This window comes from Ornithodoros turicata, chromosome 4 (genome assembly GCF_037126465.1).
Source record: "Ornithodoros turicata isolate Travis chromosome 4, ASM3712646v1, whole genome shotgun sequence".
NCBI classification, from domain to species: Eukaryota; Metazoa; Arthropoda; class Arachnida; order Ixodida; family Argasidae; genus Ornithodoros; species Ornithodoros turicata.
The window spans coordinates 7,392,614-7,419,525 of record NC_088204.1 but is presented as its reverse complement, the minus strand read 5'-3'; the positions used below and the strand labels follow the sequence as shown (position 1 = coordinate 7,419,525).

At 44.3% G+C, this 26,912-nt stretch overlaps 1 protein-coding gene across 2 annotated transcripts in view; it reads right to left on the bottom strand.

Annotated features, from left to right (window-relative positions):
- Positions 1-26,912, bottom strand: part of LOC135390885 (maltase-glucoamylase-like) — a 37,653-nt gene that overhangs the window by 8,610 nt on the left and 2,131 nt on the right. For both annotated transcript variants that reach the window (XM_064620843.1, XM_064620844.1), the window contains exons 3-13: positions 5,893-6,063; positions 5,050-5,303; positions 4,420-4,586; positions 4,141-4,312; positions 3,766-3,862; positions 2,388-2,500; positions 2,189-2,314; positions 999-1,130; positions 777-929; positions 547-663; positions 53-188 (exon numbers count right to left, since the gene is read on the bottom strand). In XM_064620843.1, the coding sequence (XP_064476913.1) occupies positions 53-188; positions 547-663; positions 777-929; positions 999-1,130; positions 2,189-2,314; positions 2,388-2,500; positions 3,766-3,862; positions 4,141-4,312; positions 4,420-4,586; positions 5,050-5,303; positions 5,893-6,063 (1,638 nt within the window). The remainder of the gene's footprint in view (positions 1-52; positions 189-546; positions 664-776; positions 930-998; positions 1,131-2,188; positions 2,315-2,387; positions 2,501-3,765; positions 3,863-4,140; positions 4,313-4,419; positions 4,587-5,049; positions 5,304-5,892; positions 6,064-26,912) is intronic.

Genomic DNA, 26,912 nt, shown 5'->3' with positions numbered 1-26,912 from the left:
TATTTAGCCCGGGGATTTAACTGAGACATCCGGTATAGCACTGGATGAATACCTGTTGCATAAGGTGGATCGTCGTATCTGTTCTTTGGACAGCGCAGTCTCCAACATTCGTTATCTTCAGCGCGCTTCTTGTTGCACAAGGTCGGAATGAACATGTTGGTGCTGAAGTCGGCTGGCTCGTTCATGTCCTGAAAATTTGTTTATTTAAAATTCAAAAATTTAAATTTAGAGTTTAATTTAATTTAATTAATTTAAAATCTAAATTATAATGTAAAATTCGAAAATTTATTTTTACAATGCTGCGGACCCTTCAGGGATGCAACTACAGCAATTTTGAAAAAAACTTATGGATAGCGACATTCATACGTAACAGATGTGTACAAAAATATGCTGCCCAAATTTGCGCAGGTTTTCGATACCTTATTGCTTTCGTTGTCTCTTTTGAGACTTTAAATTTACCTACGGCCAGAACTCAATTACAGTTGTTGCCAACACCAAACAAAAACATTAAAAAAAAAAGCGCGTCAACTCGAATGTACGACTCACTATCCAAATGGCGTGGAAGGTGAGACTTTTAAGAAACGACGCAATTTCCTGTTCCCACCAGACGCCGGTTGAATCCTTGAAGAAGTCCGGGAACGCCACTGGTCCCGGCGGCCACACCTGCGTAAAAGCCGTTACAGAAAACGCTATTACTGGCTATATCGCGAAACTGGAAAAGCAATACATCGAAAGGGGGCGGGGGGGGGGATAAATAACTAAACTGCAGCTTATACCTGTCCGTACATAACGTCCATTGTAACCTCATCGTTCCACGGATTGCTCCTGTTCTCATTAGTGACGTCGCTAGGCCATTTAATATAAACATCCTGATGAAAGCCTCGCTTGTAAGTGTCGTACCCACTGCGATTAGCGATGATAGCTGGATCCTATGAGATTGCATAGGAGAAGTATTTGTTTAACGAAGCAAAACATTAAATACAGTAAAATATACTCACGAAAATTGTGACGATTTTCAGTCCACGCTCCGTGTACCGCGACAGCGTCTCTTGCAGACCAGCAAAATCGACAGGGTCTATGGTGAAATCGATTCTCTCGTGCATGTAGTCGATATCGATGTGCTGCACATCCTGATAAGGTAATGATAGTCGTAGTAAAGTATATACTATGGCAGAATTACCAGCTCAGGGCTCGTGTCCGCCGCCATGTTGTGTACAGCATATACAGGGTGTCCCAGAAAACGTGTCATTGAATTATAATAAAAAAACTACGCCACCTAGAATCATGCGGTCAACGGCATTTGTTCTTAGTACGTTTTTGCCACCTTGTAAAGTTAATGTCATGTACCCCAAGTTTATTTATGCAAATATTTGCGAACTGAACTCAGAAATTTGCCAAGGGAAGATCACTTTTTTACCGCACCAATGATACCAACACACATATGAAGAGCGTGCCGAATTCATTCAAATTCATGATAATTGACAGTGATATTCACGAGCAATCCCATCGGAAAAAAATCGCCGAATATCATGCTTTTCAGAGCACCGGACCATAACGCGCGATGTCTTTCTGAGCGCAATCGGTCGCAGTCCGACGAAAGGAGGTTCCGAAGCCAGCCCACAGAGTGACAGTAGAAAAAGTAACAGTTCCTAAAATTGGGAGAGGGAAAGCATTATCCCAGCGAAAGTCGGACGTGATAAGCCATGCCTGCGTTATCTCTTTCTGCGATGCCGAGGTGGGCTGGGTTTCCAACCTCCTTTCGTCGGACTGACAAAGATTGCGGTGAAAAATTCATCGTGCGCTATTCCGTGCGACCTCCGTAGAGCATGATGTTCGGCTATTTTTTCCGATGGGATAGCTATTGAATATCCCTGTCAATTATCATTAATTTGACTAAATTAGACACGCTCTTCACATTGGTGGGGTAGAAAAGTGACCTTTACTAGGCAAATTCCCGACTTAAGCTCGCAAAAATTTACATAATTAAACTTACGTTACACGACATTCACACGAGGAGGTGGCAAAAACCCAGTAAGAACAAATACCGTTGACCGCATGACTTTAGGTGGTGTAGTTTTCTTATTATAATTCAATGACACGTTTTCTGGGACACCCTGTAGGTGTGGTGGTTGGGACAACCGCGAGGCCTGCTTGCAGTTTTGAAGTATATATGTCTGAATAGAAATACCTGAGGTATATTCGCTGCGTGGTTGCGGTCGAGCACTTGGGTCAAGTTCGCCACGCTGTTGTATCCGTATCGTGAAAGCTGGAAGCCCAGTGCCCAGTAAGGCGGTAAAAACGGTTTCCCGATCAGCTGTTACATAAAGCAACGGCGTTAGCATTCGTGGCTGATGGCAGCGCAGGTGCTTATATGCGGTGATACATACGTCTGTGTAAAGCTCGACGACGTGGTTCGGTCCGTCGCCGACGAACACAAAGAAGTCCAAAATTCCACCGATGGAAACGAGCTGTAGAATCTGGTCAGGATGGAAGGTGTACTCTACAAAGAGAAAGCGCTTTCGTTTAAGAACACAAATATGATAAATGACCGAGAGTGTACTAACTGTATAGAAAAGTACCTATGCAGCTACACTCAAACGAAAAAAAAAAAAAAAGAGAGAGAGGAGGAGTCAGGGGTCGCTTTTGACTCCCTCTGCGAGATGACTCCCCGCACCCGTTCCTCTCTCTTGTTATGCGTCTTGGCTCCCGCGTCGTCCGTTTCGGAGGAGGAACGTTCGCAACAGCCGTTATTTATTGATTGATTGATTTCGTCAGACGCATCTGCGCCAGGAGGGGGTAGCCCCGGTCGAGCGCGAGTGTTGCAGACTCCACTCACTTAACGAGACACAAGTACCACTCGCGCACCCGGGAGTGCGAGACTCCGAGCTGCTCCCCATGCACCCCTTTTGAAGTGGGGGCTTCGAAGCAGCGTCTGCTGCTTGTCTGGTGAACGAGATTTTCCGTGACGTACTTTCTGTTGAGCGCCGGCAGGGCGGGACCTTCGAAATGTGGACTCGGAAGCGGCATCAGGGAGCGAGCAGTGTAGGGCTCCAAAGTTGCGTTTCGCTGTTTAGTAGCCGCTCCGGGTGTGCCATACTCATGATTTGAGTTCGCCAAAAGAAGGGCGCCTACTTAACGCAACCATTGATACTATCATCCCATCGCTACCGTTTCAGCGGATAGTTCGTAACCCTGCATGACTACGCTGGCATAGCGTTGATACGTGACGACGTCACCGATATACCTACACTCTTAAAAAAAAGGGTGTACTTTAACTCCTTTTTTGCCACATATATAACACTCTTTTGGCGAGTACAATTACGCTAAAAAAGGGTGTCTCCTCACTCCCTCAAGGGAGTAGCATAACACCTTTCTCCCTACTGGAGAGTAATATTATTCCCCGGCAGGGAGAAGGTGTTATGTTACTCCCTTGAGGGAGGGAGGTGGCACCCTTTTGAGCGTAATTGTACTCTCCAAAAGAGTGTTATATATGTGGCAAAAAAGGAGTTAAAGTACACCCTTTTTTTTAAGAGTGTAGATGGACGAAAGTGGAGATTGCAGGCGTGAACAGTACCAACGCAGCTCAGGATTTGTGCAGCTCTCAACGACCTGCCTATCAGCGACGAGTAGTCCTGCACTTTCGGCGCAGCCTTCTTTTCCAAACTATATCCATGCCAACTTCCCCCGCACATGCTCGCGGTGTGCCAGATATGCCTTAGTGTGAGCTACGATCACGTAGAATATTCCAATAAAAATTCAGCTTACCCATCGCGTTGCTGTTGAGCAGCAATACACCGTGAGCTTTGCCGTCCTTCTCCAAGCACATCCAGAATGGATGGACTCCGTACACGTTCTTGGGGGGCTGAAAGCGATGAGCAGGAGGGTCAGCTGAGAACTACTATTACCCTATGTTGCCACAAAGACTAGCAACAACTAGGACGCCAAGGAACTACAATTAAACCAGACGTTGCTAAAATGAAACCATTACCTAAGAGACAGATTCCACTGCAATGAGCACCGTCAGTTCTAGCGAACCATTGGCGATAGATTCAGCGGTTCCTCCTGTATACTGCTGCTTACCGGTCAGAAGAGGACCAACGAAAACCGAGCGGTGGTATGACGTCATATCACGTGACTTACCTCGTCGGGCCCTTCGTCCCTCGCGAACATGGGCCACGTTGTGGAATCAAACTTGTGCCTGTAACTGACGTGCGGGTTCTCGCCGAAGCCGTACACATTCTTCGTCGCCAGCTTCGTGACGAATTGTAGCAGCTGGTCGGCCAGCACCATGTTCCCCACGGACGTGTCTAATCTGATAAGAATCCACGCACACGTTAGAATGATATGTCCACTTTGAATCTGACGAGTCGCATCGGCTCGTCAGAGAGAGTGAAAAAAAAAAAAAAAAAACACCATTACATTATAGTTTCGCTGTCTTTTCGCTTGACCGTGAAGGAGAAATATCCCTTGGGTGTGACACCTTGTTCGACCGTGTAAGCGGGATTATCTGCGCTGTGTTGTTCGTCGAGGAGCGTAAAATTGTCTTGTACAGGGACTTCGTAGCGCTGGTTGTCGCTGTCGTACATCTAGAGAAGTATGTATTATGTGAGATAGCTATATGGTACAAAACAAAGAAAAATGGGAAATTGGGGGTAATTACAGTTCCTACAGTTCGCTAGATTACAATTGCTCCCCATCATAGTCCCCTAACCGTGAACTTCACGCAAATGTCGCTAAAATTCGCATAGGCTTCCAGCATCTCATCCCGCAAGACACTAATGGTCGCGAGAATCTATCTGGTCCTCCAAGTGACTGAAATTCTCAATTTTTTTTTTTTTTTTTTCATTAGAGTATAGTTCTAGAGGTACATGCGCGGGCAGAAAAGGTAAGCTGAGAAGTAAGCTATTTGTGAGGTTAAGTTATTTATTTTTATGCAAAATGTAGCTATGCGGTTCTGTGGCACATCAGCGACGATGTTCAAACAACAGTGAACCAACGTATTAGCTAAAAGTAAACGCGATCAAGTTAGAAGTAAGACGTCCAGCAAACCTTGATGCGGAGTGTGTTATTATTGAGCTTCGTCACACTCAGGGTGACGTTCCTAATGACGTCACTGACAGGGGGCGTATCCAGCTCCGTGCTGAATTTGAGTTGGATTTCGGAATCCTGCTTATCGTCTTCTACTTTGCCGGACACGACTTTGTAGCCAAACGAATCCAGTTTCTGGTAACACTTGTCGGCGCCTGGAGCGTCATCCCGCGGCCAGTCGCAGAAGCGCGGGAACTCACTCGCCGAGACGCCAGCTGTAAAAACGGCAGAATATTGCAAAATGAAGTGTATCCGTAAACATTCAGGTCGAGCAAGTAGCACATGCCATTGGTAGACTATACCGCTGACTACGGCGATTCGTCGACTGCGTCTTTCATGATTTATGAGCGAAAGAAACTGCAATTTACCCTTTCCCTCTTCCTCTCCATTTCAAGAAGACCGACAGTGCAGTGCGGTCTCCCATTGGTCTCCTCAAACGATTTGTCCAATAAATCGCGTTAGATCGTTTCAGGAGTCCAATCCGAGGCCTCTCCGAATTGTCACGCTTCTTGAGAAGGAGAGGGAAAGCTTAAGATTGCGGTTTCTTTCAATTCAATTCAATTATTTCAATTTGTGGCGTCAAGGTAATGGCGTAATCTTTAGTGCCCTTTTAATAATACTCTAATTCGCAAAAGGTGTCACAGCCAACAAGTTAAAATCGCCGTCTGGAGCCTACACAGTCGGCGGGCTATAGCTTGGTAGAGTTCATAGCCCCTTCGCGAAACTAAGGTGCTCGCGAAGATTAACTACTTGTACACTGTCTCACTGCAAGTCGCATCGGAAACCGTCCTTGCATGAACGTACCTTGTCCCTGATGTCCTTGTGGCTTGTAGTAAACCACAAGGAGGGCAATGGCGGCAACCAATAAGACGACGAGGGTCATACAGGCGATGATGACAGTGCTTCTCTTTACACGACGATTGGCGGGTGGTTCTCTTTCTTCCGACACGGTGAACGTTCCCCCTCCTGCAGAGGCTGAAAGCAAAGTGCACAGCACGTAAGTGCACAGGTGCGCCACATATTCGGCGTCATCTGCACCGTGCAGCACGCAGCTAGCGAACCATAATCCCGAACACTATACACTCTCAAAAATGAACTTCACCGCATAGCACGCTCCTAGCCAACCATAATCTCGAATGATATAGTTGTCTGTCCTGATTGGTTGAAAACGGGAGGCGTGCGCGTTTTTTGTGACACTTATGCGAATCATAATTGTCACATAAAAGGCGTACCCCTTTCGTTTTAAACAAATCAGGGCAGATAACGATATCATTCGAGATTATGGTTGGCTAGGAGCGTGCTATGCGGTAAACATTTTTAAGAGTGTAGAAACAGAACTTCACTGCATAGCACGCCCTGTGCCAACCATTTACCACGGATGATAGCGTTATCGCTCCTGATTCCAAGAGAGAGGGGGGCCTACGCCTTTTTGTGTCAGTTTGGATATATGATAATTAACACAAAAAGGCGTACGCCTCCCTCTCTCCTCGAATCAAAAGCGATAACCTAATCATCCGTGGGAGATGGTTGGCGCAGAGCGTGCTATGCGGTGAAGTTCTGCTTTTAGCGATGCGATATCGTTCTTTCTCCTGCACTCAAAAAACAGAACTTCACCGCATAGCACGCACTGTGCCAACAATTTACCACGGATGATAGGGTTATCGCTTCTGATTTCAAGAGAGAGAGGGGGGCGCACACATTTTCGTGTTAGTTATCATATATCCAAATCGGCACAAAAAGGCGTACACTTCCCTGTCTCTTCGAATCAGAAGCCATATCATTCGTGGCAATGGTTGGCGCAGAGCGTGCAATGCGGTGAAGTTCTGTTTTTATAGAGTGTGATTTGTTGAAAATGGCAGGCGTACGCCTTTTTGTGACACTTATGAAATTGCGCTTATTGACACAAAAAGGCGCACGCCCCGCGCTTTCCACAAATCAAGGGTGGTGAAGGTATCACGTACAACAGCTGGCTTTCACACGGACAACGCCGAACAATTATTCGTACTTACACGTTAAGCTGGAAGACAAAAGGAATTCAGTCGTGTTTATCAAAGAGCTTGTGACACGTTGTTCATGAATATGTGACGCTTACGCCAAATTAAAGGGGCACTACAGTGTGAAAAGTTCTCTTCAAGGAATGACAGGTGGCGTTACGCTGACACCAAGATAAAAGGAAGGGGAGTCGTTTATGAGAGGAAGAACCTTTCACTCTGCTTTCTCAAGATGGCCGACGATGCGGAGCGTGCTCTCATTGGTCTCCTCAAATGATTTATCCAATCATCCCGGGGAACCGTTTGACGTCACCAATCCGAGGCAGAGAAGCAGAGGGAGAGGGAAAGCGGAACGTGCATCCTCTTAAAAGAGAACTTCACCGCATGGCAGCACTTTCCTAGCCAACCATCATCGCGAATGACATCTTTCTCTCTCCCCAGCTGATTTGCTGAAAACGGGAGGCGTACGCCTTTTCGTTACAATTAACGTAACGCCTCCCGTTTTCAACAGATCAGCCGACGGAGAGAACGATGTAATTCGGGAGGAGAATGCTATGCGGTGAAGTTCTAGCTCTTTTAAGAATTGCGGTTTCTCTCACTCGTACACTCTTAAAAATGAACTTCACCGCATAGCACGCTCTGCGCCAACCATAATCTCGAATGATATCGTTATCTGCCCTGATTTGTTGAAAACGGGAGCCGTACGCCTTCTTTTGTGACACTTATGCTGTTCATAATTGTCACAGAAAAGGCGTACGCCTACCGTTTCCATCAAATCAGGGTAGATAACGATATCATTCGAGATAATGGTTGGCTAGGAGCGTGCTATGCGGTGAAGTTCACTTCTAAGAGTGTAGCTCACGGACGACGCCACTTATGAATCTCGTTCCTTTTGCGTCGATGTCAAGGTAACGCCATCTTCAGTAGAAATTTTGCACATTAGTACCCCTTTAATGCGAGATACATTTATTTGCATTGATGTGCACCCGCATTCCAATAACAATAATACAAGTAATAATTGGGAGTAGATTTGCACGTAAAGTGAGTCCGCCCACATTTGTGTGGCTACATGCTGCACGTGCCGCGCACTATTAAAACAGAACTTCACCACATAGCACGCAGATGGCCAACCATTGCCCAGAATGATACTGTTATCATACCTGATTTGTACGCCTTTTTGTGACAGTTATCATAGCTGCCCTGCATAAGTGTCACAAAAAAAGCGTACGCCTCCCATTTTCAACAAATCAGGTAAAAGAACGATGTCATTCGAGATGACGGTTGGCCTCCGGCCAGCGTGCTATGCGGTAAAGTTCTGTTCTGTTCTGTGCACGGTATGTGCAGGGTGTCCCAGCTAACTGTGAACATATTTTTTAAAAATATATGTCACACTTTTTCCAAGATGAAATCAATTGCAATATAGCATATGCTGAAGGGCACTCCCTAGGAGGGCATTAGCAAAGTCCAAAGGCAATGTCTCAATTAACTTTCATTAATTAACTTTTCAATTATAAAAGCTACAAAGTTGTCCCAATGAGAACATCTGTTCCTTTCGCTCACCTGATATCGTAGCCGTTTTCAGAACAAAAATCCGTTCGACAGATCGCCCGCAAAAAATTAGTGAAGGAACGCCATTTTTTTTTTTATTTTGTTCATTGCGCATCTTCGCAGACGCGTATTTCCTTCATCCCCAACGTGAGAGGGGAAAGGAGTACAGTGCCGCCTCATGCGTCGAAGATGAGCTTTAACTTGCGGAAACAAACCAAAAACAAATGAATCGGGTGACTCTATCGGAACTGGCCTTATCTTTTGGCCTTATCTGGCCTATCTTTGGCCTCTGGCCTTATCTGGCATTTTCTGTTGCCTTTTAATCTTTTTCCAGGACGCGAGAGGCGATAGTGTGCTCTTTCTCCCTCTCACATTGGGGGTGAAGGAAAGACGCGTCTTCTAAGAAGCGTAATGAACAAAATAGAGAAAAAAATTGCGTTCCTTTACGAATTTTTCGCGGGCGATCTATAGAACGGATTTTTGCTCTGAAAACGGCTACGATACCAGGTGACCGAAAGGAACAGATGTTCTCATTGGGACAACTTTGTAGCTTTTATAATTAAAAAGTTAATTAATGAAAGTTAATTAAGACATTGCCTTTGGACTTTGCTAATGTCCTCCTAGGGAGTGCTTTTCAGCATATACTATATTGGATGCGTATACGAAGAGGGGAGTCAAGTCCTGTAGATCACATAAACAAAATACAGAAGCCGACACTGAAGATTTTTGTTTAAGTTTAATTTGTACAAGCTTTCGCGTGGAGGTCCACGCTTCCTCAGGTACAAAGTGAAATGGTGACACACATAAGTATATATAGTATAGACACTGCTGTACAAAGAAAGGGAAGAGGAAAGGAGATATGGTGCCACATGTCTGTGTACAATGAATAGCTGGGCAGACGGATAAGTGACCTCTAACCGTTTAAGAACAGTAAAAGGTGTTGTTGTGAACAAAAAGGCTCGCCAACCCAGTTTCGCGGAAGGGGGGTCAGGAGTATGGGAAACGAGTGGTCCAGAATGGACAAAAGGGAAGGTTACGGATTATCTAACGGAGTACCAGACGATGACTGAAAGTGGGGATTCAAGAATTGTGCACAAATAAATATAGATATATAGCTACTAAATTTACATAAGCGGATATAACGAGCCAGGACTAAGATTCAGACCATTTGGTGTGAGACACTTGAATTGCGAAATTAAGTAGGACTCTCTATTCTTACGTTTAATGTCGGTGCGGAACCCAGATTCTAGCAATATAATTTTCAAATCAGTTTCAAAATCGTGATTAGGTTGATTGAAGTGAATGGCGACAGGAGTTTGGCGGGCATTTAGGATATCAAATTTGTGGCCATAAAATCTTTTTCTCATTGTGTTGGAGGTTTCACCGATGTATTGTGAATTGCACTTGCTGCAGAATATCAAGTAACAAATATTAGGTGAATTACAGTGGAGTGAATGACGAATTTTCAAACAGAAGTCACCCAAAGTGCTACGGGCAATGGTGGACGGCTCGATAAATTTACAGGTCTGGCACCGTGTACTACCACAGGGATAACAACCCGGCGAGCGCTTCATCATGCATGATGACGTGAGGATGTCGCGCAAATTTTTCGATCTACGGAATGCTACTAATGGGGGAGTGGGAAAAATTTCCTTTAATTGCTCGTCAGCATGTAATATATTGAGGTGGCGTCTAAGAATGGAATTGGTATTGACAAGTGATTTATGATATGTGGTGGATAAAACTACATTACTTAAGTCCTCTTTACGTTTCGGGGTGAATAAGGACTCCCTGGATAGGCTAGATGATTTGGCAAACGAGTCATGGATGAGTTCAAATGGGTAATTTCTTTTTTCGAAATCAGATACCATTTGCTGAGCATGTTTTACAAAATCAGTCTGATCTGAGCAGATTCGTTTCAGGCGCAAGAACTGACCATATGGAATACTCCTTTTCTGGTGATTGGGATGATAGCTTTCATAGTGGAGATACTGGCGCTTGTCCGTTGGTTTCTTGTATAGTTCAGTGGTCAGCCTACCAGATTTACATGACACTGTCACATCAAGGAAGTTGATGGATGACCTTGAATAGTTACAGGTAAATTTAATTTTGCTATGCAGAGAATTGAAGTGATCAAAAAATGACTGCAGAGATGCCTCATCACCAGACCAGAGGACAAAAATGTCGTCGATGAACCTGAGATATATAAGTGGCTTAAGGGGGAAAGAATTGAGGGCTGAGTTTTCAAAACGACCCATGAATAAATTGGCATAATTAGGTGAAACCCGGGAGCCCATGGCAGCGCCATGAATTTGGACGAAGTGTTGATCGTTGAATACGAAGTTATTACAGCTAAGAACTAGTTCTAAAAGGGGGATGATAGCGGGCATGGGAAGAATATCGGAAGGGTGAGAATTAAGGAAGTGTTCAACAGCAGAGAGACCTTCGTCATTGGGAATGTTAGTGTATAGCGAAACGACATCCATTGTTGCCAACAAAATGTCACCATGGTTACTGAAATGGTCATGGACAGCGTTAATTTTGGAAAGGAAATCGTTTGTGTCTTTGACAAAGGATGGGAGAAGGGGTGGGATGTGTTTGATGCAGTGGTCAGCAACTAAGGATAATTTCTCTGTCGGTGTGTTTATTCCTGAAATAATGGGTCTCCCAGGGTTATTGGGTTTATGAACTTTGATCAAAAGATAAAAATTACCTGGTGTAACGTTCTTAGGACGCAAGAATTTGGAAATATGGGACGGGATAAGTTTACTAGTGACGAGTTCATCAATTTTCTTATTAATAAGAAGACAAAAGGAAGGGGTTGGATCCTGATCGATAGCTCTGTAGAATGAGCGGTCACTTAACTGCCTGTCTGCTTCCGCGATGTAGTCGGATGTATTGAGAACAACTATACCGCCACCCTTGTCCGCTGGTCTGATAATAATGTCATTACGGGCTTTAAGATTTCGTAGCGCTACTTTCTCACAATTAGACAAGTTATCAGTGTGTACAATAGATTTCGAATAATTTGTCTTGATATCCTTGTGAACGGCCTTGATGTAATTGTCAATAAGGGGGCTAGTTCTAGAGGAGTCCGGCGTCCAGCTAGAGGGGTTTCGGAAGGGCGCAGCATCTGAGCTAGGTTTATCGTGAAAGAAGGTTTTCAGGTGCATTCTCCTACCTAAGTTGTGCAGATCGTGCAGAATTTCAAATTCATCAATATTACGCTCCGTAGGTACAAAACTGAGACCTTTTGAGAGAACACCAAGTTCAGCCTCGTCGAGGGTCACATCAGAGAGATTAAAGACGGTGTTATGGCCAGCCTTCGTGGAAGATGGTTCAGAATTTATCACGTCACAAATGCCATGCGCTAAAATGGGAGATAGAATAAGATCATCACGTTTCGATTTTTTGGTTTTGATTTCGTGAATTTTCTTCAGCTTATTGGCAGTGAATTCAGAGAGATTAAGAACTTCATGTTGGGAGAGTTGGTTAGCAAGCTGCTTGAGCTGGTTATCAATATCTTTCAAGACGTAAGAACTTTCCTGTCTGAGAATTTTAACTAGTTGGAGCGACGCATTATTGAGAGCGGTAGCCCACTTCGTAGAGCTCAAGGGGGAATGGAACTTAAAAGACGGCGTGATGGACAATGATAAACCTTTGGGAATTATACGTTGAGATATACAATCTGTATAAAAACTAGAATTAGACAGGAATCTAGCTTTCCTAGCCAAAAGTTTACGCGCTTTCAAGAAGGGCACTGAATGACGTTCATTGTTCTGTACAAGTCATTGTGTCCGGCCGGACCTGCGTTGTCTAGACTGCTTACGTGTTGTCATAGGGAAGCGACGGCTAAATCTCCTCTGTGGCCTGGCTGGAGGAGAAGAGCGTACTTGAGCAGACGCACCACGCGAAGTAGAAAAAGTCCTTGGTGAAGAACCCACGTTCACACAGTCAGACACCCCTGGAGATGCATCGGGGTGAAGTGGGGATCGCAGGTGGACTCCGGCACTATGGTTATCACACTCCGCAGGAGAGAAGCTGATTACGTTGTCAGCGGCTGGAGAAGAGGCCGGGGGACTGTTGATGGGTGAAGCTGGAGCTTGAGGAGAAGAGGTCTTGGGCACAGGGGTTGTAGGAACCAACGCAGGATGGGAAGCAGAAGGGGCTGGTTGGTCGTTGCACGAGTTAAGTGGAGCAAGAACGTCGGCATAGCGCGCAGTCGTGGCGTCGGTTGTAGAAGTGGATGGTCTCTGATCGACGGGGAAGGGGGGGAAATCTTCCAGACGCAGCTCAAACGGGGGAGACGTCACAGCTGGGGGTGGGAGGTCTTGCAAGATGTGCGTGAGGATGCAGTTACGGTAGTGGGAAGCCAAACACCTCGCGCCCCGAAGGTTCAAGTGGTGGCCGTCCAGAGCCAGGAAATTCCAAGGTGACTGGTCCATCCGCAAGTGCTGGATGCTTCCCACTCCGGAGTTTAGCAAGGATAAGTACCAGAAATGGTGGTTGAGGAGACTGATGTTGCGGTTCACATTCCGTAGGAACTGGCTCTGGTCACGGGTTGTGTAGAAGGATGGTAATCTAGGTGGAACACTGGAGAATACAACCAGCGTTTGCGGTCGTGAAGATCGGATGTGCGACAATAGGCAATCAATTCTCTCAATGGTCGTAGCGATAGGTTCTGTGGCCACGTCGATAGAGCAAATTTGCAATATAATCGCCGAAAAGTCACCAGGGAGATCATCCACCACTTTCAGGAAATCCAAAATTCTTCCGCCACTCACCGACTTGATGTAGATGTTGGTTGAACTCAAAAACTGTGGCACCAATTTGATAAGAGAGTTGCCGATTATGGCAATGCGTGATGAAATCTCCAGTGTCGCAGGACGAGACATGGTAAGTAACAGATGCGTATACGAAGAGGGGAGTCAAGTCCTGTAGATCACATAAACAAAATACAGAAGCCGACACTGAAGATTTTTGTTTAAGTTTAATTTGTACAAGCTTTCGCGTGGAGGTCCACGCTTCCTCAGGTACAAAGTGAAATGGTTGTTACTTGATATTCTGCAGCAAGTGCAATTCACAATACATCGGTGAAACCTCCAACACAATGAGAAAAAGATTTTATGGCCACAAATTTGATATCCTAAATGCCCGCCAAACTCCTGTCGCCATTCACTTCAATCAACCTAATCACGATTTTGAAACTGATTTGAAAATTATATTGCTAGAATCTGGGTTCCGCACCGACATTAAACGTAAGAATAGAGAGTCCTACTTAATTTCGCAATTCAAGTGTCTCACACCAAATGGTCTGAATCTTAGTCCTGGCTCGTTATATCCGCTTATGTAAATTTAGTAGCTATATATCTATATTTATTTGTGCACAATTCTTGAATCCCCACTTTCAGTCATCGTCTGGTACTCCGTTAGATAATCCGTAACCTTCCCTTTTGTCCATTCTGGACCACTCGTTTCCCATACTCCTGACCCCCCTTCCGCGAAACTGGGTTGGCGAGCCTTTTTGTTCACAACAACACCTTTTACTGTTCTTAAACGGTTAGAGGTCACTTATCCGTCTGCCCAGCTATTCATTGTACACAGACATGTGGCACCATATCTCCTTTCCTCTTCCCTTTCTTTGTACAGCAGTGTCTATACTATATATACTTATGTGTGTCACCATTTCACTTTGTACCTGAGGAAGCGTGGACCTCCACGCGAAAGCTTGTACAAATTAAACTTAAACAAAAATCTTCAGTGTCGGCTTCTGTATTTTGTTTATGTGATCTACAGGACTTGACTCCCCTCTTCGTATACGCATCTGTTACTTACCATGTCTCGTCCTGCGACACTGGAGATTTCATCACGCATTGCCATAATCGGCAACTCTCTTATCAAATTGGTGCCACAGTTTTTGAGTTCAACCAACATCTACATCAAGTCGGTGAGTGGCGGAAGAATTTTGGATTTCCTGAAAGTGGTGGATGATCTCCCTGGTGACTTTTCGGCGATTATATTGCAAATTTGCTCTATCGACGTGGCCACAGAACCTATCGCTACGACCATTGAGAGAATTGATTGCCTATTGTCGCACATCCGATCTTCACGACCGCAAACGCTGGTTGTATTCTCCAGTGTTCCACCTAGATTACCATCCTTCTACACAACCCGTGACCAGAGCCAGTTCCTACGAAATGTGAACCGCAACATCAGTCTCCTCAACCACCATTTCTGGTACTTATCCTTGCTAAACTCCGGAGTGGGAAGCATCCAGCACTTGCGGATGGACCAGTCACCTTGGAATTTCCTGGCTCTGGACGGCCACCACTTGAACCTTCGGGGCGCGAGGTGTTTGGCTTCCCACTACCGTAACTGCATCCTCACGCACATCTTGCAAGACCTCCCACCCCCAGCTGTGACGTCTCCCCCGTTTGAGCTGCGTCTGGAAGATTTCCCCCCCTTCCCCGTCGATCAGAGACCATCCACTTCTACAACCGACGCCACGACTGCGCGCTATGCCGACGTTCTTGCTCCACTTAACTCGTGCAACGACCAACCAGCCCCTTCTGCTTCCCATCCTGCGTTGGTTCCTACAACCCCTGTGCCCAAGACCTCTTCTCCTCAAGCTCCAGCTTCACCCATCAACAGTCCCCCGGCCTCTTCTCCAGCCGCTGACAACGTAATCAGCTTCTCTCCTGCGGAGTGTGATAACCATAGTGCCGGAGTCCACCTGCGATCCCCACTTCACCCCGATGCATCTCCAGGGGTGTCTGACTGTGTGAACGTGGGTTCTTCACCAAGGACTTTTTCTACTTCGCGTGGTGCGTCTGCTCAAGTACGCTCTTCTCCTCCAGCCAGGCCACAGAGGAGATTTAGCCGTCGCTTCCCTATGACAACACGTAAGCAGTCTAGACAACGCAGGTCCGGCCGGACACAATGACTTGTACAGAACAATGAACGTCATTCAGTGCCCTTCTTGAAAGCGCGTAAACTTTTGGCTAGGAAAGCTAGATTCCTGTCTAATTCTAGTTTTTATACAGATTGTATATCTCAACGTATAATTCCCAAAGGTTTATCATTGTCCATCACGCCGTCTTTTAAGTTCCATTCCCCCTTGAGCTCTACGAAGTGGGCTACCGCTCTCAATAATGCGTCGCTCCAACTAGTTAAAATTCTCAGACAGGAAAGTTCTTACGTCTTGAAAGATATTGATAACCAGCTCAAGCAGCTTGCTAACCAACTCTCCCAACATGAAGTTCTTAATCTCTCTGAATTCACTGCCAATAAGCTGAAGAAAATTCACGAAATCAAAACCAAAAAATCGAAACGTGATGATCTTATTCTATCTCCCATTTTAGCGCATGGCATTTGTGACGTGATAAATTCTGAACCATCTTCCACGAAGGCTGGCCATAACACCGTCTTTAATCTCTCTGATGTGACCCTCGACGAGGCTGAACTTGGTGTTCTCTCAAAAGGTCTCAGTTTTGTACCTACGGAGCGTAATATTGATGAATTTGAAATTCTGCACGATCTGCACAACTTAGGTAGGAGAATGCACCTGAAAACCTTCTTTCACGATAAACCTAGCTCAGATGCTGCGCCCTTCCGAAACCCCTCTAGCTGGACGCCGGACTCCTCTAGAACTAGCCCCCTTATTGACAATTACATCAAGGCCGTTCACAAGGATATCAAGACAAATTATTCGAAATCTATTGTACACACTGATAACTTGTCTAATTGTGAGAAAGTAGCGCTACGAAATCTTAAAGCCCGTAATGACATTATTATCAGACCAGCGGACAAGGGTGGCGGTATAGTTGTTCTCAATACATCCGACTACATCGCGGAAGCAGACAGGCAGTTAAGTGACCGCTCATTCTACAGAGCTATCGATCAGGATCCAACCCCTTCCTTTTGTCTTCTTATTAATAAGAAAATTGATGAACTCGTCACTAGTAAACTTATCCCGTCCCATATTTCCAAATTCTTGCGTCCTAAGAACGTTACACCAGGTAATTTTTATCTTTTGATCAAAGTTCATAAACCCAATAACCCTGGGAGACCCATTATTTCAGGAATAAACACACCGACAGAGAAATTATCCTTAGTTGCTGACCACTGCATCAAACACATCCCACCCCTTCTCCCATCCTTTGTCAAAGACACAAACGATTTCCTTTCCAAAATTAACGCTGTCCATGACCATTTCAGTAACCATGGTGACATTTTGTTGGCAACAATGGATGTCGTTTCGCTATACACTAACATTCCCAATGACGAAGGTCTCTCTGCTGTTGAACACTTCCTTAATTCTCACCCTTCCGATATTCTTCCCATGCCCGCTATCATCCCCCTTTTAGAACTAGTTCTTAGCTGTAATAACTTCGTATTCAACGATCAACACTTCGTCCAAATTCATGGCGCTGCCATGGGCTCCCGGGTTTCACCTAATTATGCCAATTTATTCATGGGTCGTTTTGAAAACTCAGCCCTCAATTCTTTCCCCCTTAAGCCACTTATATATCTCAGGTTCATCGACGACATTTTTGTCCTCTGGTCTGGTGATGAGGCATCTCTGCAGTCATTTTTTGATCACTTCAATTCTCTGCATAGCAAAATTAAATTTACCTGTAACTATTCAAGGTCATCCATCAACTTCCTTGATGTGACAGTGTCATGTAAATCTGGTAGGCTGACCACTGAACTATACAAGAAACCAACGGACAAGCGCCAGTATCTCCACTATGAAAGCTATCATCCCAATCACCAGAAAAGGAGTATTCCATATGGTCAGTTCTTGCGCCTGAAACGAATCTGCTCAGATCAGACTGATTTTGTAAAACATGCTCAGCAAATGGTATCTGATTTCGAAAAAAGAAATTACCCATTTGAACTCATCCATGACTCGTTTGCCAAATCATCTAGCCTATCCAGGGAGTCCTTATTCACCCCGAAACGTAAAGAGGACTTAAGTAATGTAGTTTTATCCACCACATATCATAAATCACTTGTCAATACCAATTCCATTCTTAGACGCCACCTCAATATATTACATGCTGACGAGCAATTAAAGGAAATTTTTCCCACTCCCCCATTAGTAGCATTCCGTAGATCGAAAAATTTGCGCGACATCCTCACGTCATCATGCATGATGAAGCGCTCGCCGGGTTGTTATCCCTGTGGTAGTACACGGTGCCAGACCTGTAAATTTATCGCGCCGTCCACCATTGCCCGTAGCACTTTGGGTGACTTCTGTTTGAAAATTCGTCATTCACTCCACTGTAATTCACCTAATATTTGTTACTTGATATTCTGCAGCAAGTGCAATTCACAATACATCGGTGAAACCTCCAACACAATGAGAAAAAGATTTTATGGCCACAAATTTGATATCCTAAATGCCCGCCAAACTCCTGTCGCCATTCACTTCAATCAACCTAATCACGATTTTGAAACTGATTTGAAAATTATATTGCTAGAATCTGGGTTCCGCACCGACATTAAACGTAAGAATAGAGAGTCCTACTTAATTTCGCAATTCAAGTGTCTCACACCAAATGGTCTGAATCTTAGTCCTGGCTCGTTATATCCGCTTATGTAAATTTAGTAGCTATATATCTATATTTATTTGTGCACAATTCTTGAATCCCCACTTTCAGTCATCGTCTGGTACTCCGTTAGATAATCCGTAACCTTCCCTTTTGTCCATTCTGGACCACTCGTTTCCCATACTCCTGACCCCCCTTCCGCGAAACTGGGTTGGCGAGCCTTTTTGTTCACAACAACACCTTTTACTGTTCTTAAACGGTTAGAGGTCACTTATCCGTCTGCCCAGCTATTCATTGTACACAGACATGTGGGGTGTTGTTTCCAATGCAGCCCCCAATAGTCGGATTATCTCCGATGAATAGAAGGATTAGCCATTGTGTAGGGTACACCACTAGAGGGCGCTACGATCGACGCCTCACCACTAGGGGCCGCTGCTGTCGCATTCCGCGGATGTCGTCATTGCTCCTTCGGGGAGCATGGTGAGAGATAGCGGGAGGCATTGGATGGCGATGCGAAATAGAGCGCCCCCTTGTGCAAGGCTGTGGTGGCGCTGCGGGCGACATGACAGACGCTCTCGGTGGCGGCTCTCCACGGCGGTGTCATGGTCTCGTGACCGCGATACGCGGCGTCGGCGGCAAAAGGGTTTTGGGTCCAGCGTTGTGTACGAGTCTTTGAGCGAGTTTATATTAATCTCACTCCGTTTATTGTTCAACTGATGGTTGTTGTTTGAGAGCTCAGTTGCTATGCTGTGAGATTGGGGTGTACGGCACGCATACGTACGGCATACGACAATATAAATAAATAAATATAAACAAAAGGACGTGCACGATAAATTACGCCACATTATTATGGCTTCCCGTGTTGCTACACTTTGCATTATAAAGGCGCTTTCGCTAACCAGTCCGTTCACAAACAGCCGTGTGCATCCCTTGGTGTGTTTATTAGACTTGGATACTTTCCTTTTAATTGCCTAATAACGCTTTTGTGACTCGAGCGCGTATATTAGAAGGCTCCAGACTCGCGTAATATTATTTTGGTGATGGCGCATATGTTCAGACAAGAGCGGAGGAAAGTTGTTCCCCCCCATTTGCTTTATGTATTTATTCACCTCAGTATGTCATTCTCACATACTAGTTTAAATTTAATTAGCGATTAGTAATACTGCAGTATATGCAATTTAGCACACTACAGTGCTGTAAGATATATTGTACAAGCGCCTTGGCTGCAGAATCACTGGGTGGATATCTGTAAAATTTTAGTGCCTTCTTTTCTGTGGTGGTCACTGTCACTAATAGGGATTCAGTTAAGTGTTGTGGCAATTCCAATGTAAACAGTCATCTGCTATATTGGAAAGTGAGTGATTATGGTCAAACAAGTCAATTAACATGATACCTTCTACAATACCATCTGTGATTCCTAAATGTCAGTATACAACAAGTCAGTATATGACAAGGTATGAAGAAATGTTAACGTAGTGCATGCTATTCAAAGCAAGTTCTTCCACACCCCCCCCCCATCTACAAACACCCAGAAAACAAAAACAAAAAAACTGGTCTTGGGTTTGCCTCTGGAAACATAATTTAACTACACAAATGCAGATATGTGCAGCCAAACACATTTGCCATAAGGAAAGCGTGAAGATTATTGCAGTTGCAACGGTCATGTCAGTAGGTCATGTACATCTTGGTATTTTCGAAATTTCCCAAACATTTCCATGTCTTTTATATTCAACATGCTGGACATCTAGTGTGCAACACCTGATATCGAATCAAAATCTGAGCCAGTATTCTCTATTGGGTCATGAACACACCGGTGTAACATGAGCAACAAAAAGGCAGACCACATGTCAACAAGTTGCAAACCGTTGTTTCATCTTGCACATTTGTCATGCTCATCTAGGTATTTTTGAAATTTCTCAAACATTTCCATATCTTTTATATTCAACGTGCTGGACATCTAGTGTGCAACACCTGATATCGAATCAAAATCTGAGCCAGTATGGGGTCATGAACACACCGGTGTATCCTGAGCAACAATAAGGTAGACGGCATGTCAACAAGTTGCAAACCGCTGTTCCATGTTGCACATTTGTCATGCTCATCTAGGTATAAAAGATACGGAAATGTTTGAGAAATTTTAAAAATACCTAGATGAGCATGACAAATGTGCAACATGGAACATCGGTTTGCAACTTGTTGACATGTGGTCTGCCTTTTTGTTGCTCATGTTACACCGGTGTGTTCATGACCCAATACTGGCTCAGATTTTGATTCGATATCAGGTGTTGCACACTAGATGTCCAGCACGTTGAATATAAAAGATATGGAAATGTTTGAGAAATTTCAAAAATACCTAGATGAGCATGACAAATGTGCAAGATGAAACAACGGTTTGCAACTTGTTGACATGTGGTCTGCCTTTTTGTTGCTCATGTTACACCGGTGTGTTCATGACCCAATAGAGAATACTGGCTCAGATTTTGATTCGATATCAGGTGTTGCACACTAGATGTCCAGCATGTTGAATATAAAAGACATGGAAATGTTTGGGAAATTTCGAAAATACCAAGATGTACATGACCTATTGACATGACCGTTGCAACTGCAATAATCTTCACGCTTTCCTTATGGCAAATGTGTTTGGCTGCACATATCTGCATTTGTGTAGTTAAATTATGTTTCCAGAGGCAAACCCAAGACCAGTTTTTTTGTTTTTGTTTTCTGGGTGTTTGTAGATGGGGGGGGGGGTGGAAGAACTTGCTTTGAATAGCATGCACTACGTTAACATTTCTTCATACCTTGTCATATACTGACTTGTTGTATACTAACATTTAGGAATCACAGATGGTATTGTAGAAGGTATCATGTTAATTGACTTGTTTGACCATAATCACTCACTTTCCAATATAGCAGATGACTGTTTACATTGGAATTGCCACAACACTTAACTGAATCCCTATTAGTGACAGTGACCACCACAGAAAAGAAGGCACTAAAATTTTACAGATATCCACCCAGTGATTCTGCAGCCAAGGCGCTTGTACAATATATCTTACAGCACTGTAGTGTGCTAAATTGCATATACTGCAGTATTACTAATCGCTAATTAAATTTAAACTAGTATGTGAGAATGACATACTGAGGTGAATAAATACATAAAGGAAATGGGGGGGAACAACTTTCCTCCGCTCTTGTCTGAACATATGCGCCATCACCAAAATAATATTGCGCGAGTCTGGAGCCTTCTAATATACGCGCTCGAGTCACAAAAGCGTTATTAGGCAATTAAAAGGAAAGTATCCAAGTCTAATAAATACACCAAGGGATGCACACGGCTGTTTGTGAACGGACTGGTTAGCGAAAGCGCCTTTATTATGCAAAGTGTAGCAACACGGGAAGCCATAATAATGTGGCGTAATTTATCGTGCACGTCCTTTTGTTTATATTTATTTATTTATATTGTCGTATGCCGTATGCGTGCCGTACACCCCAATCTCACAGCATAGCAATTGAGCTCTCAAACAACAACCATCAGTTGAACAATAAACGGAGTGAGATTAATATAAACTCGCTCAAAGACTCGTACACAACGCTGGACCCAAAACCCTTTTGCCGCCGACGCCGCGTATCGCGGTCACGAGACCATGACACCGCCGTGGAGAGCCGCCACCGAGAGCGTCTGTCATGTCGCCCGCAGCGCCACCACAGCCTTGCACAAGGGGGCGCTCTATTTCGCATCGCCATCCAATGCCTCCCGCTATCTCTCACCATGCTCCCCGAAGGAGCAATGACGTCATCCGCGGAATGCGACAGCAGCGGCCCCTAGTGGTGAGGCGTCGATCGTAGCGCCCTCTAGTGGTGTACCCTACACAATGGCTAATCCTTCTATTCATCGGAGATAATCCGACTATTGGGGGCTGCATTGGAAACAACACCCGACATGTGGCACCATATCTCCTTTCCTCTTCCCTTTCTTTGTACAGCAGTGTCTATACTATATATACTTATGTGTGTCACCATTTCACTTTGTACCTGAGGAAGCGTGGACCTCCACGCGAAAGCTTGTACAAATTAAACTTAAACAAAAATCTTCAGTGTCGGCTTCTGTATTTTGTTCATATACTATATTGCAATTGATTTCATCTTGGAAAAAGTGTTTTATATATATTTAAAAAAAATACGTTCACAGTTAGCTGGGACACCCTGTATATGGGACTGCGGACAACTTCGACCACCTGCACTCTGAAAACGCGACTTCACCGCGTAGCACGCTGTGCGCCAACCATTGCCACGAATGATAGTGCTATCGTTTCTGATTCAAAGAGAGGGGGGGGGCGTACGCCCCCTCTCCCTTCAGATCACCCTATCATTCGTGGCAATGTTTGGCGCACAGCGTGTTATTCGGTGAAGTTGCGTTTTTAGAGTGTGGGATTCTTTCACCTGCACCAGATATTGACTTGTATATTGTGTTCGAGGGTTTGTATCTCCTGAAGTACGAGACGAAGAAAAATAATTATTTTTATTTACGCTGAAGGGCAGTACAATGCACGCCTGACTGAAGCACACTATACCAAACAAGGTCAGCCAAAATCTATGTGACTGTCACGAGTGTCCCGAGCGTCACAGTCCCTTTAAGACTTTTTTTAACGAAATTCTTTCGGCTTGATCTCAAACCGTAGAACATAGCCGCTGATAATCACGGGATGCAATTGACAAATATCATAAAATTTAGTACCCATGTAAGCGCGCTGTTATATTCTTGGAATTGACACCTCGAAGGAACACTTATACGGTGTTTACGTAATAATAATACGTCGGGGCTTTACGTCGCGACACAACTGTGAATCTTGTAATTAATGGTGGAAACGTATATGTGTAAGCCGTGAGGGCTGTGAAACCCTTATTGTACGCGCGCCTCTCATTTTCGCGAATTTCGTGAGCTATAATGGCACGCGAAAATTTCGAGCACGAATGAGACACTTCGAAAACGATACAATCGCAAACTTCACTTTCACACTTGGTTGCTAGTAAGCGTATGAACTGTTTTACTCCACAAACATGTCCAATACTACACATGTCTATTGTCACGTTATAACCGCCCATCCCCTCTTCAATGCCTCAGGGTATTATAAATAAATAAACAAATAAATACGGCTTTAATTAAATACTATAGTAAAGGCGATCTATATGAGGCGTATCACAAAGTGAGGCTATGAAACCACGAGCTCTGTCGTATAGATTTCGCGAAATTCAGTGGCTGCGAATGTGTGCCCGATTCGCCAAAAAAATTGGCTCGCGAAATTAAAGGGATTTACGATATGCGCAATCTCGGATGGCAGATGTGTATCTTGATGTCCGGATGTTCGCTGATACAGATCGGATGTCGACCTTCCAAGGGTATGCACATTGACCGTGCGATTAGGGACCCTAGCAGCACAATGTACTGAAAGTCGAGTGCGATAGGGGTGGACGGTATATGTATCCTATCAATGTTTTTTAGTCTGACGAGTCTGTTCAAGGTCTTCCACCTACCCGTCCACCCCTGTTGCACTCGGCTTTCGGTACATTGTGCTGCTTGGGGAACGACAGCATTACAATGGTACAGTGCTTGTCAGTTGGGTTGTAGGAATAGATACAAGGCCAACAGTTGTCTCTCTAATTCTGATAACGATCTGTGATAGCAGTCAGTATACTGTTAATGTCCCCGCGTGCAGCCTTTGAAGCGATACTTATGCACTCATATTATCTCTCTATGCCAGTGTTCCGGGTAACTCGTTACTCTAACGAAGCTACTTTTTTTTGTAACTTAACTCGGCACTTTCCTGTTCTAGTAACTGCTCGAACAACATATTACTTTTTTTATGTAACTTCAGAAAAGTAACTTGAGGAAAGCTTCTAGTTATTTTTTATTTGCGTTTGTTTATTTTATTTCGTTAATTTTTGCTCGTTGTCCACGAAGAACGCGACCTTGTTTCTTTCTTTTTGTTTTACTGCTATTAAAAAAAAAAAGACGCGATGGCAGTGAGCCCGCCGCTTGCACGTGCGCAGCGCCTGCTCTTTGCTGCGCGGTGAATGCTGCCAAGTTTTCGACGTGGTGTTTGCGAGTCAGGTGGCAGCAGAGCGTTCAGTTTTGCAGTGATATAACCATTTTTAATGTGGGAACGCTCTGTGCAAAGGGATAGGACCACACTTGGCAAGGTTCCACGAAGTGTGCGCGGAAGGTGGGGTTTCCCAGAACTTGAGATTCCTATGTTTATTTTGTACGCCATTGATAGAGTATATTCCGACCTCGAGGTCATCCTACGCGAAGCTAAGTACAAGCAAGGAACTTTGTTTCGTTGGTGATGAATGTGGAGTTTCATCGCCAGGGGGCGATACGCGAACTCAAGGAAGTACATAAAGTTACGACTTGTTCCATCATATAGATCAGGGGAGCCGAAATAGCGGCCCGCGTGAGCGCCGGGGAAAAAAATAAAAAAAATATCGACCCTAGCTTTATGAACGGTCGTGGCGTTATCATTGGGTTCTGTACTCCTGTAGTTTATCTTGCGTTAATTAGTGATAGAGAAAACTCTTGCCACTGATCTATAACGGTATAACATGACAACCACGAAGACAAGAAAAGTAGCCCAAAGACAGCCAGGGAACGTCGAACTTTCAACCTTTAATCCCATGATAAAAGTTTGAAAGTTCGACGTTCCCCGTCTGTCTCTGTGTTGCTTTCGTTCACTTTGCTGATGACTCTCTAAAGCTGTCCCTGCGTCTGACTTTTACTGGGTTAATATTACTAGCAGATTCCTACCAAAATTTCTGAGCAAACCATACATGGCCGATTTGTAATATTGGTATACCCTCAATGCCACCAGAAACGGACCGGTGCAGTCGCGGTATTGGTGATCACCCGAGTGAATTCCAGCAAAGATTCTTCGAGTGCCCGCAGTTGTTAGCAACGTTCCTGATGAATAACAAACGGAACTGATTGACCCGCAGTGCGACGTACCGATAAGAACGAGTTCGTTGAAGTTGATGCGCTTCTTTTTATTCTTACGTTGCATGGAAGCATCTTAAGATACGTATGTTGGCATAGGTATGTCGCTTTACGTCGCAAGACAACTGTGTCAACATAAGTCTGCGAGCAGGCGTTTCCTGTGATGAACCTGACAACGTAAGGTTGCAATTGCGCAATCACTTTCACACGACGTTGACGCAATAGTTAAAAGCAGGATGTGCCAAGTTTCCGCGTGACACGAAAAATAAAAAGCATTGCCCCGTGATTGAGCAAGGCTATAAGTAACCCAAATATATACGTTTTATGTCATTTTAAGTTGTGCCTTGTGTCATCTATACCAGAAACAGGTTATACCGCAGAGCCGTGGTATATGCGGCCTGCGTAATTCCTCTATGGGCTCAATGCGGCCCGCGGAGACGAATGATTTTGGCACCCCTGATATTGATCATTGATATAATTTTGACCTGACTTGATCGTGCTTTGCTCTCTCGTACGAACTTTGCGATTTGTGTGTATGTGTGTGTTTTACCTTTCTGTCGTAAGTTTATTCTCACTGTTAATTTAAGCAAGTTGTGTGTTAACTAGCTCTAGGCAAATAATTCGGTAACCTTGACTGCTGAAACTCAGTCTGCTGCCCATCATTATTTTGTGCACTCTTGGGAGCCGATAAACATTAAAATTGTCCCTGATATCCAAAAGCAAGCGTGATGACACAAAGGTCTGAACTGATTACGCGTGCATAGGTGAAGACCTAATTACGGCATATGGTAGCAAGTAACATAGAAGTAACTCGTTCCTGTTTCTAACTAACTATAAGAAACCTAAAGTTCCGTTTCAGAACTTGCAACTTTTAGCTATAGTACATATTTTGCTCGATGGCATAACTCGTAATTGCGTTCCTTTTAGAGGTTAGCTTAGTATCTTATAAGTACCAAGTAAGTTTTTTTTTTACATTTTATGCGTAGATATCTCGTCCTACATGGCACACACCTTTGTGGTGATAGCTTTATGCCAATATACAATTTCGAATAAGTGTTTTTAGGGTACTTATTGTAATCAACATAACGCACCATTTTTAGGTAGGTGTATTACATTGAAAACATTGTTTCAGGTGAGTGTTTTGTAAGCACTCCAAAGATCCTATCGTCTTCGACATTGGAAGCATATAGATTGGCATTGCAGTATATAGTGTGTTTATTTCCGACATCTGCGGTACAGAAATTCCCACCTGTATCCGATTGTCGACCGTCATCGTACCATACAGGGTTCGTGCGACCTTGACATATCCGATGCGGCATTGGATCGTTTTTGCCATAGAAGTTTCCAAAAACGAGAAGAACCGGTAAGGTACACTCATGCGCGAAACTGTAGGTATCATTTATCAGGAAGTGCAACTTAACGAACTACGGCAGGGCTGGAGAGATGATTCCATACTTATTCAGCCCCAGGCAGAGCATGGTGTTCAGAGACAGAAAGCCACTGTGCGTGACTTGACGAGGTCACTGATACTATGCAACAGTGTAGTGTCGTGAATAAATATTCCGTCAATATGCGGAAGAAATAAAATTAGGAATAAACATACTGACGGCAAGAATACTGATTTCGCAACTTCAGGATTGTACTTTATTGTTACCAGATAAAGAAAGTGGACACATGTCAGTTTTCAGACTTATGATACAAGTCTGAATAAAAAATAATAGAAAGCCAAAAATATAAATAGAA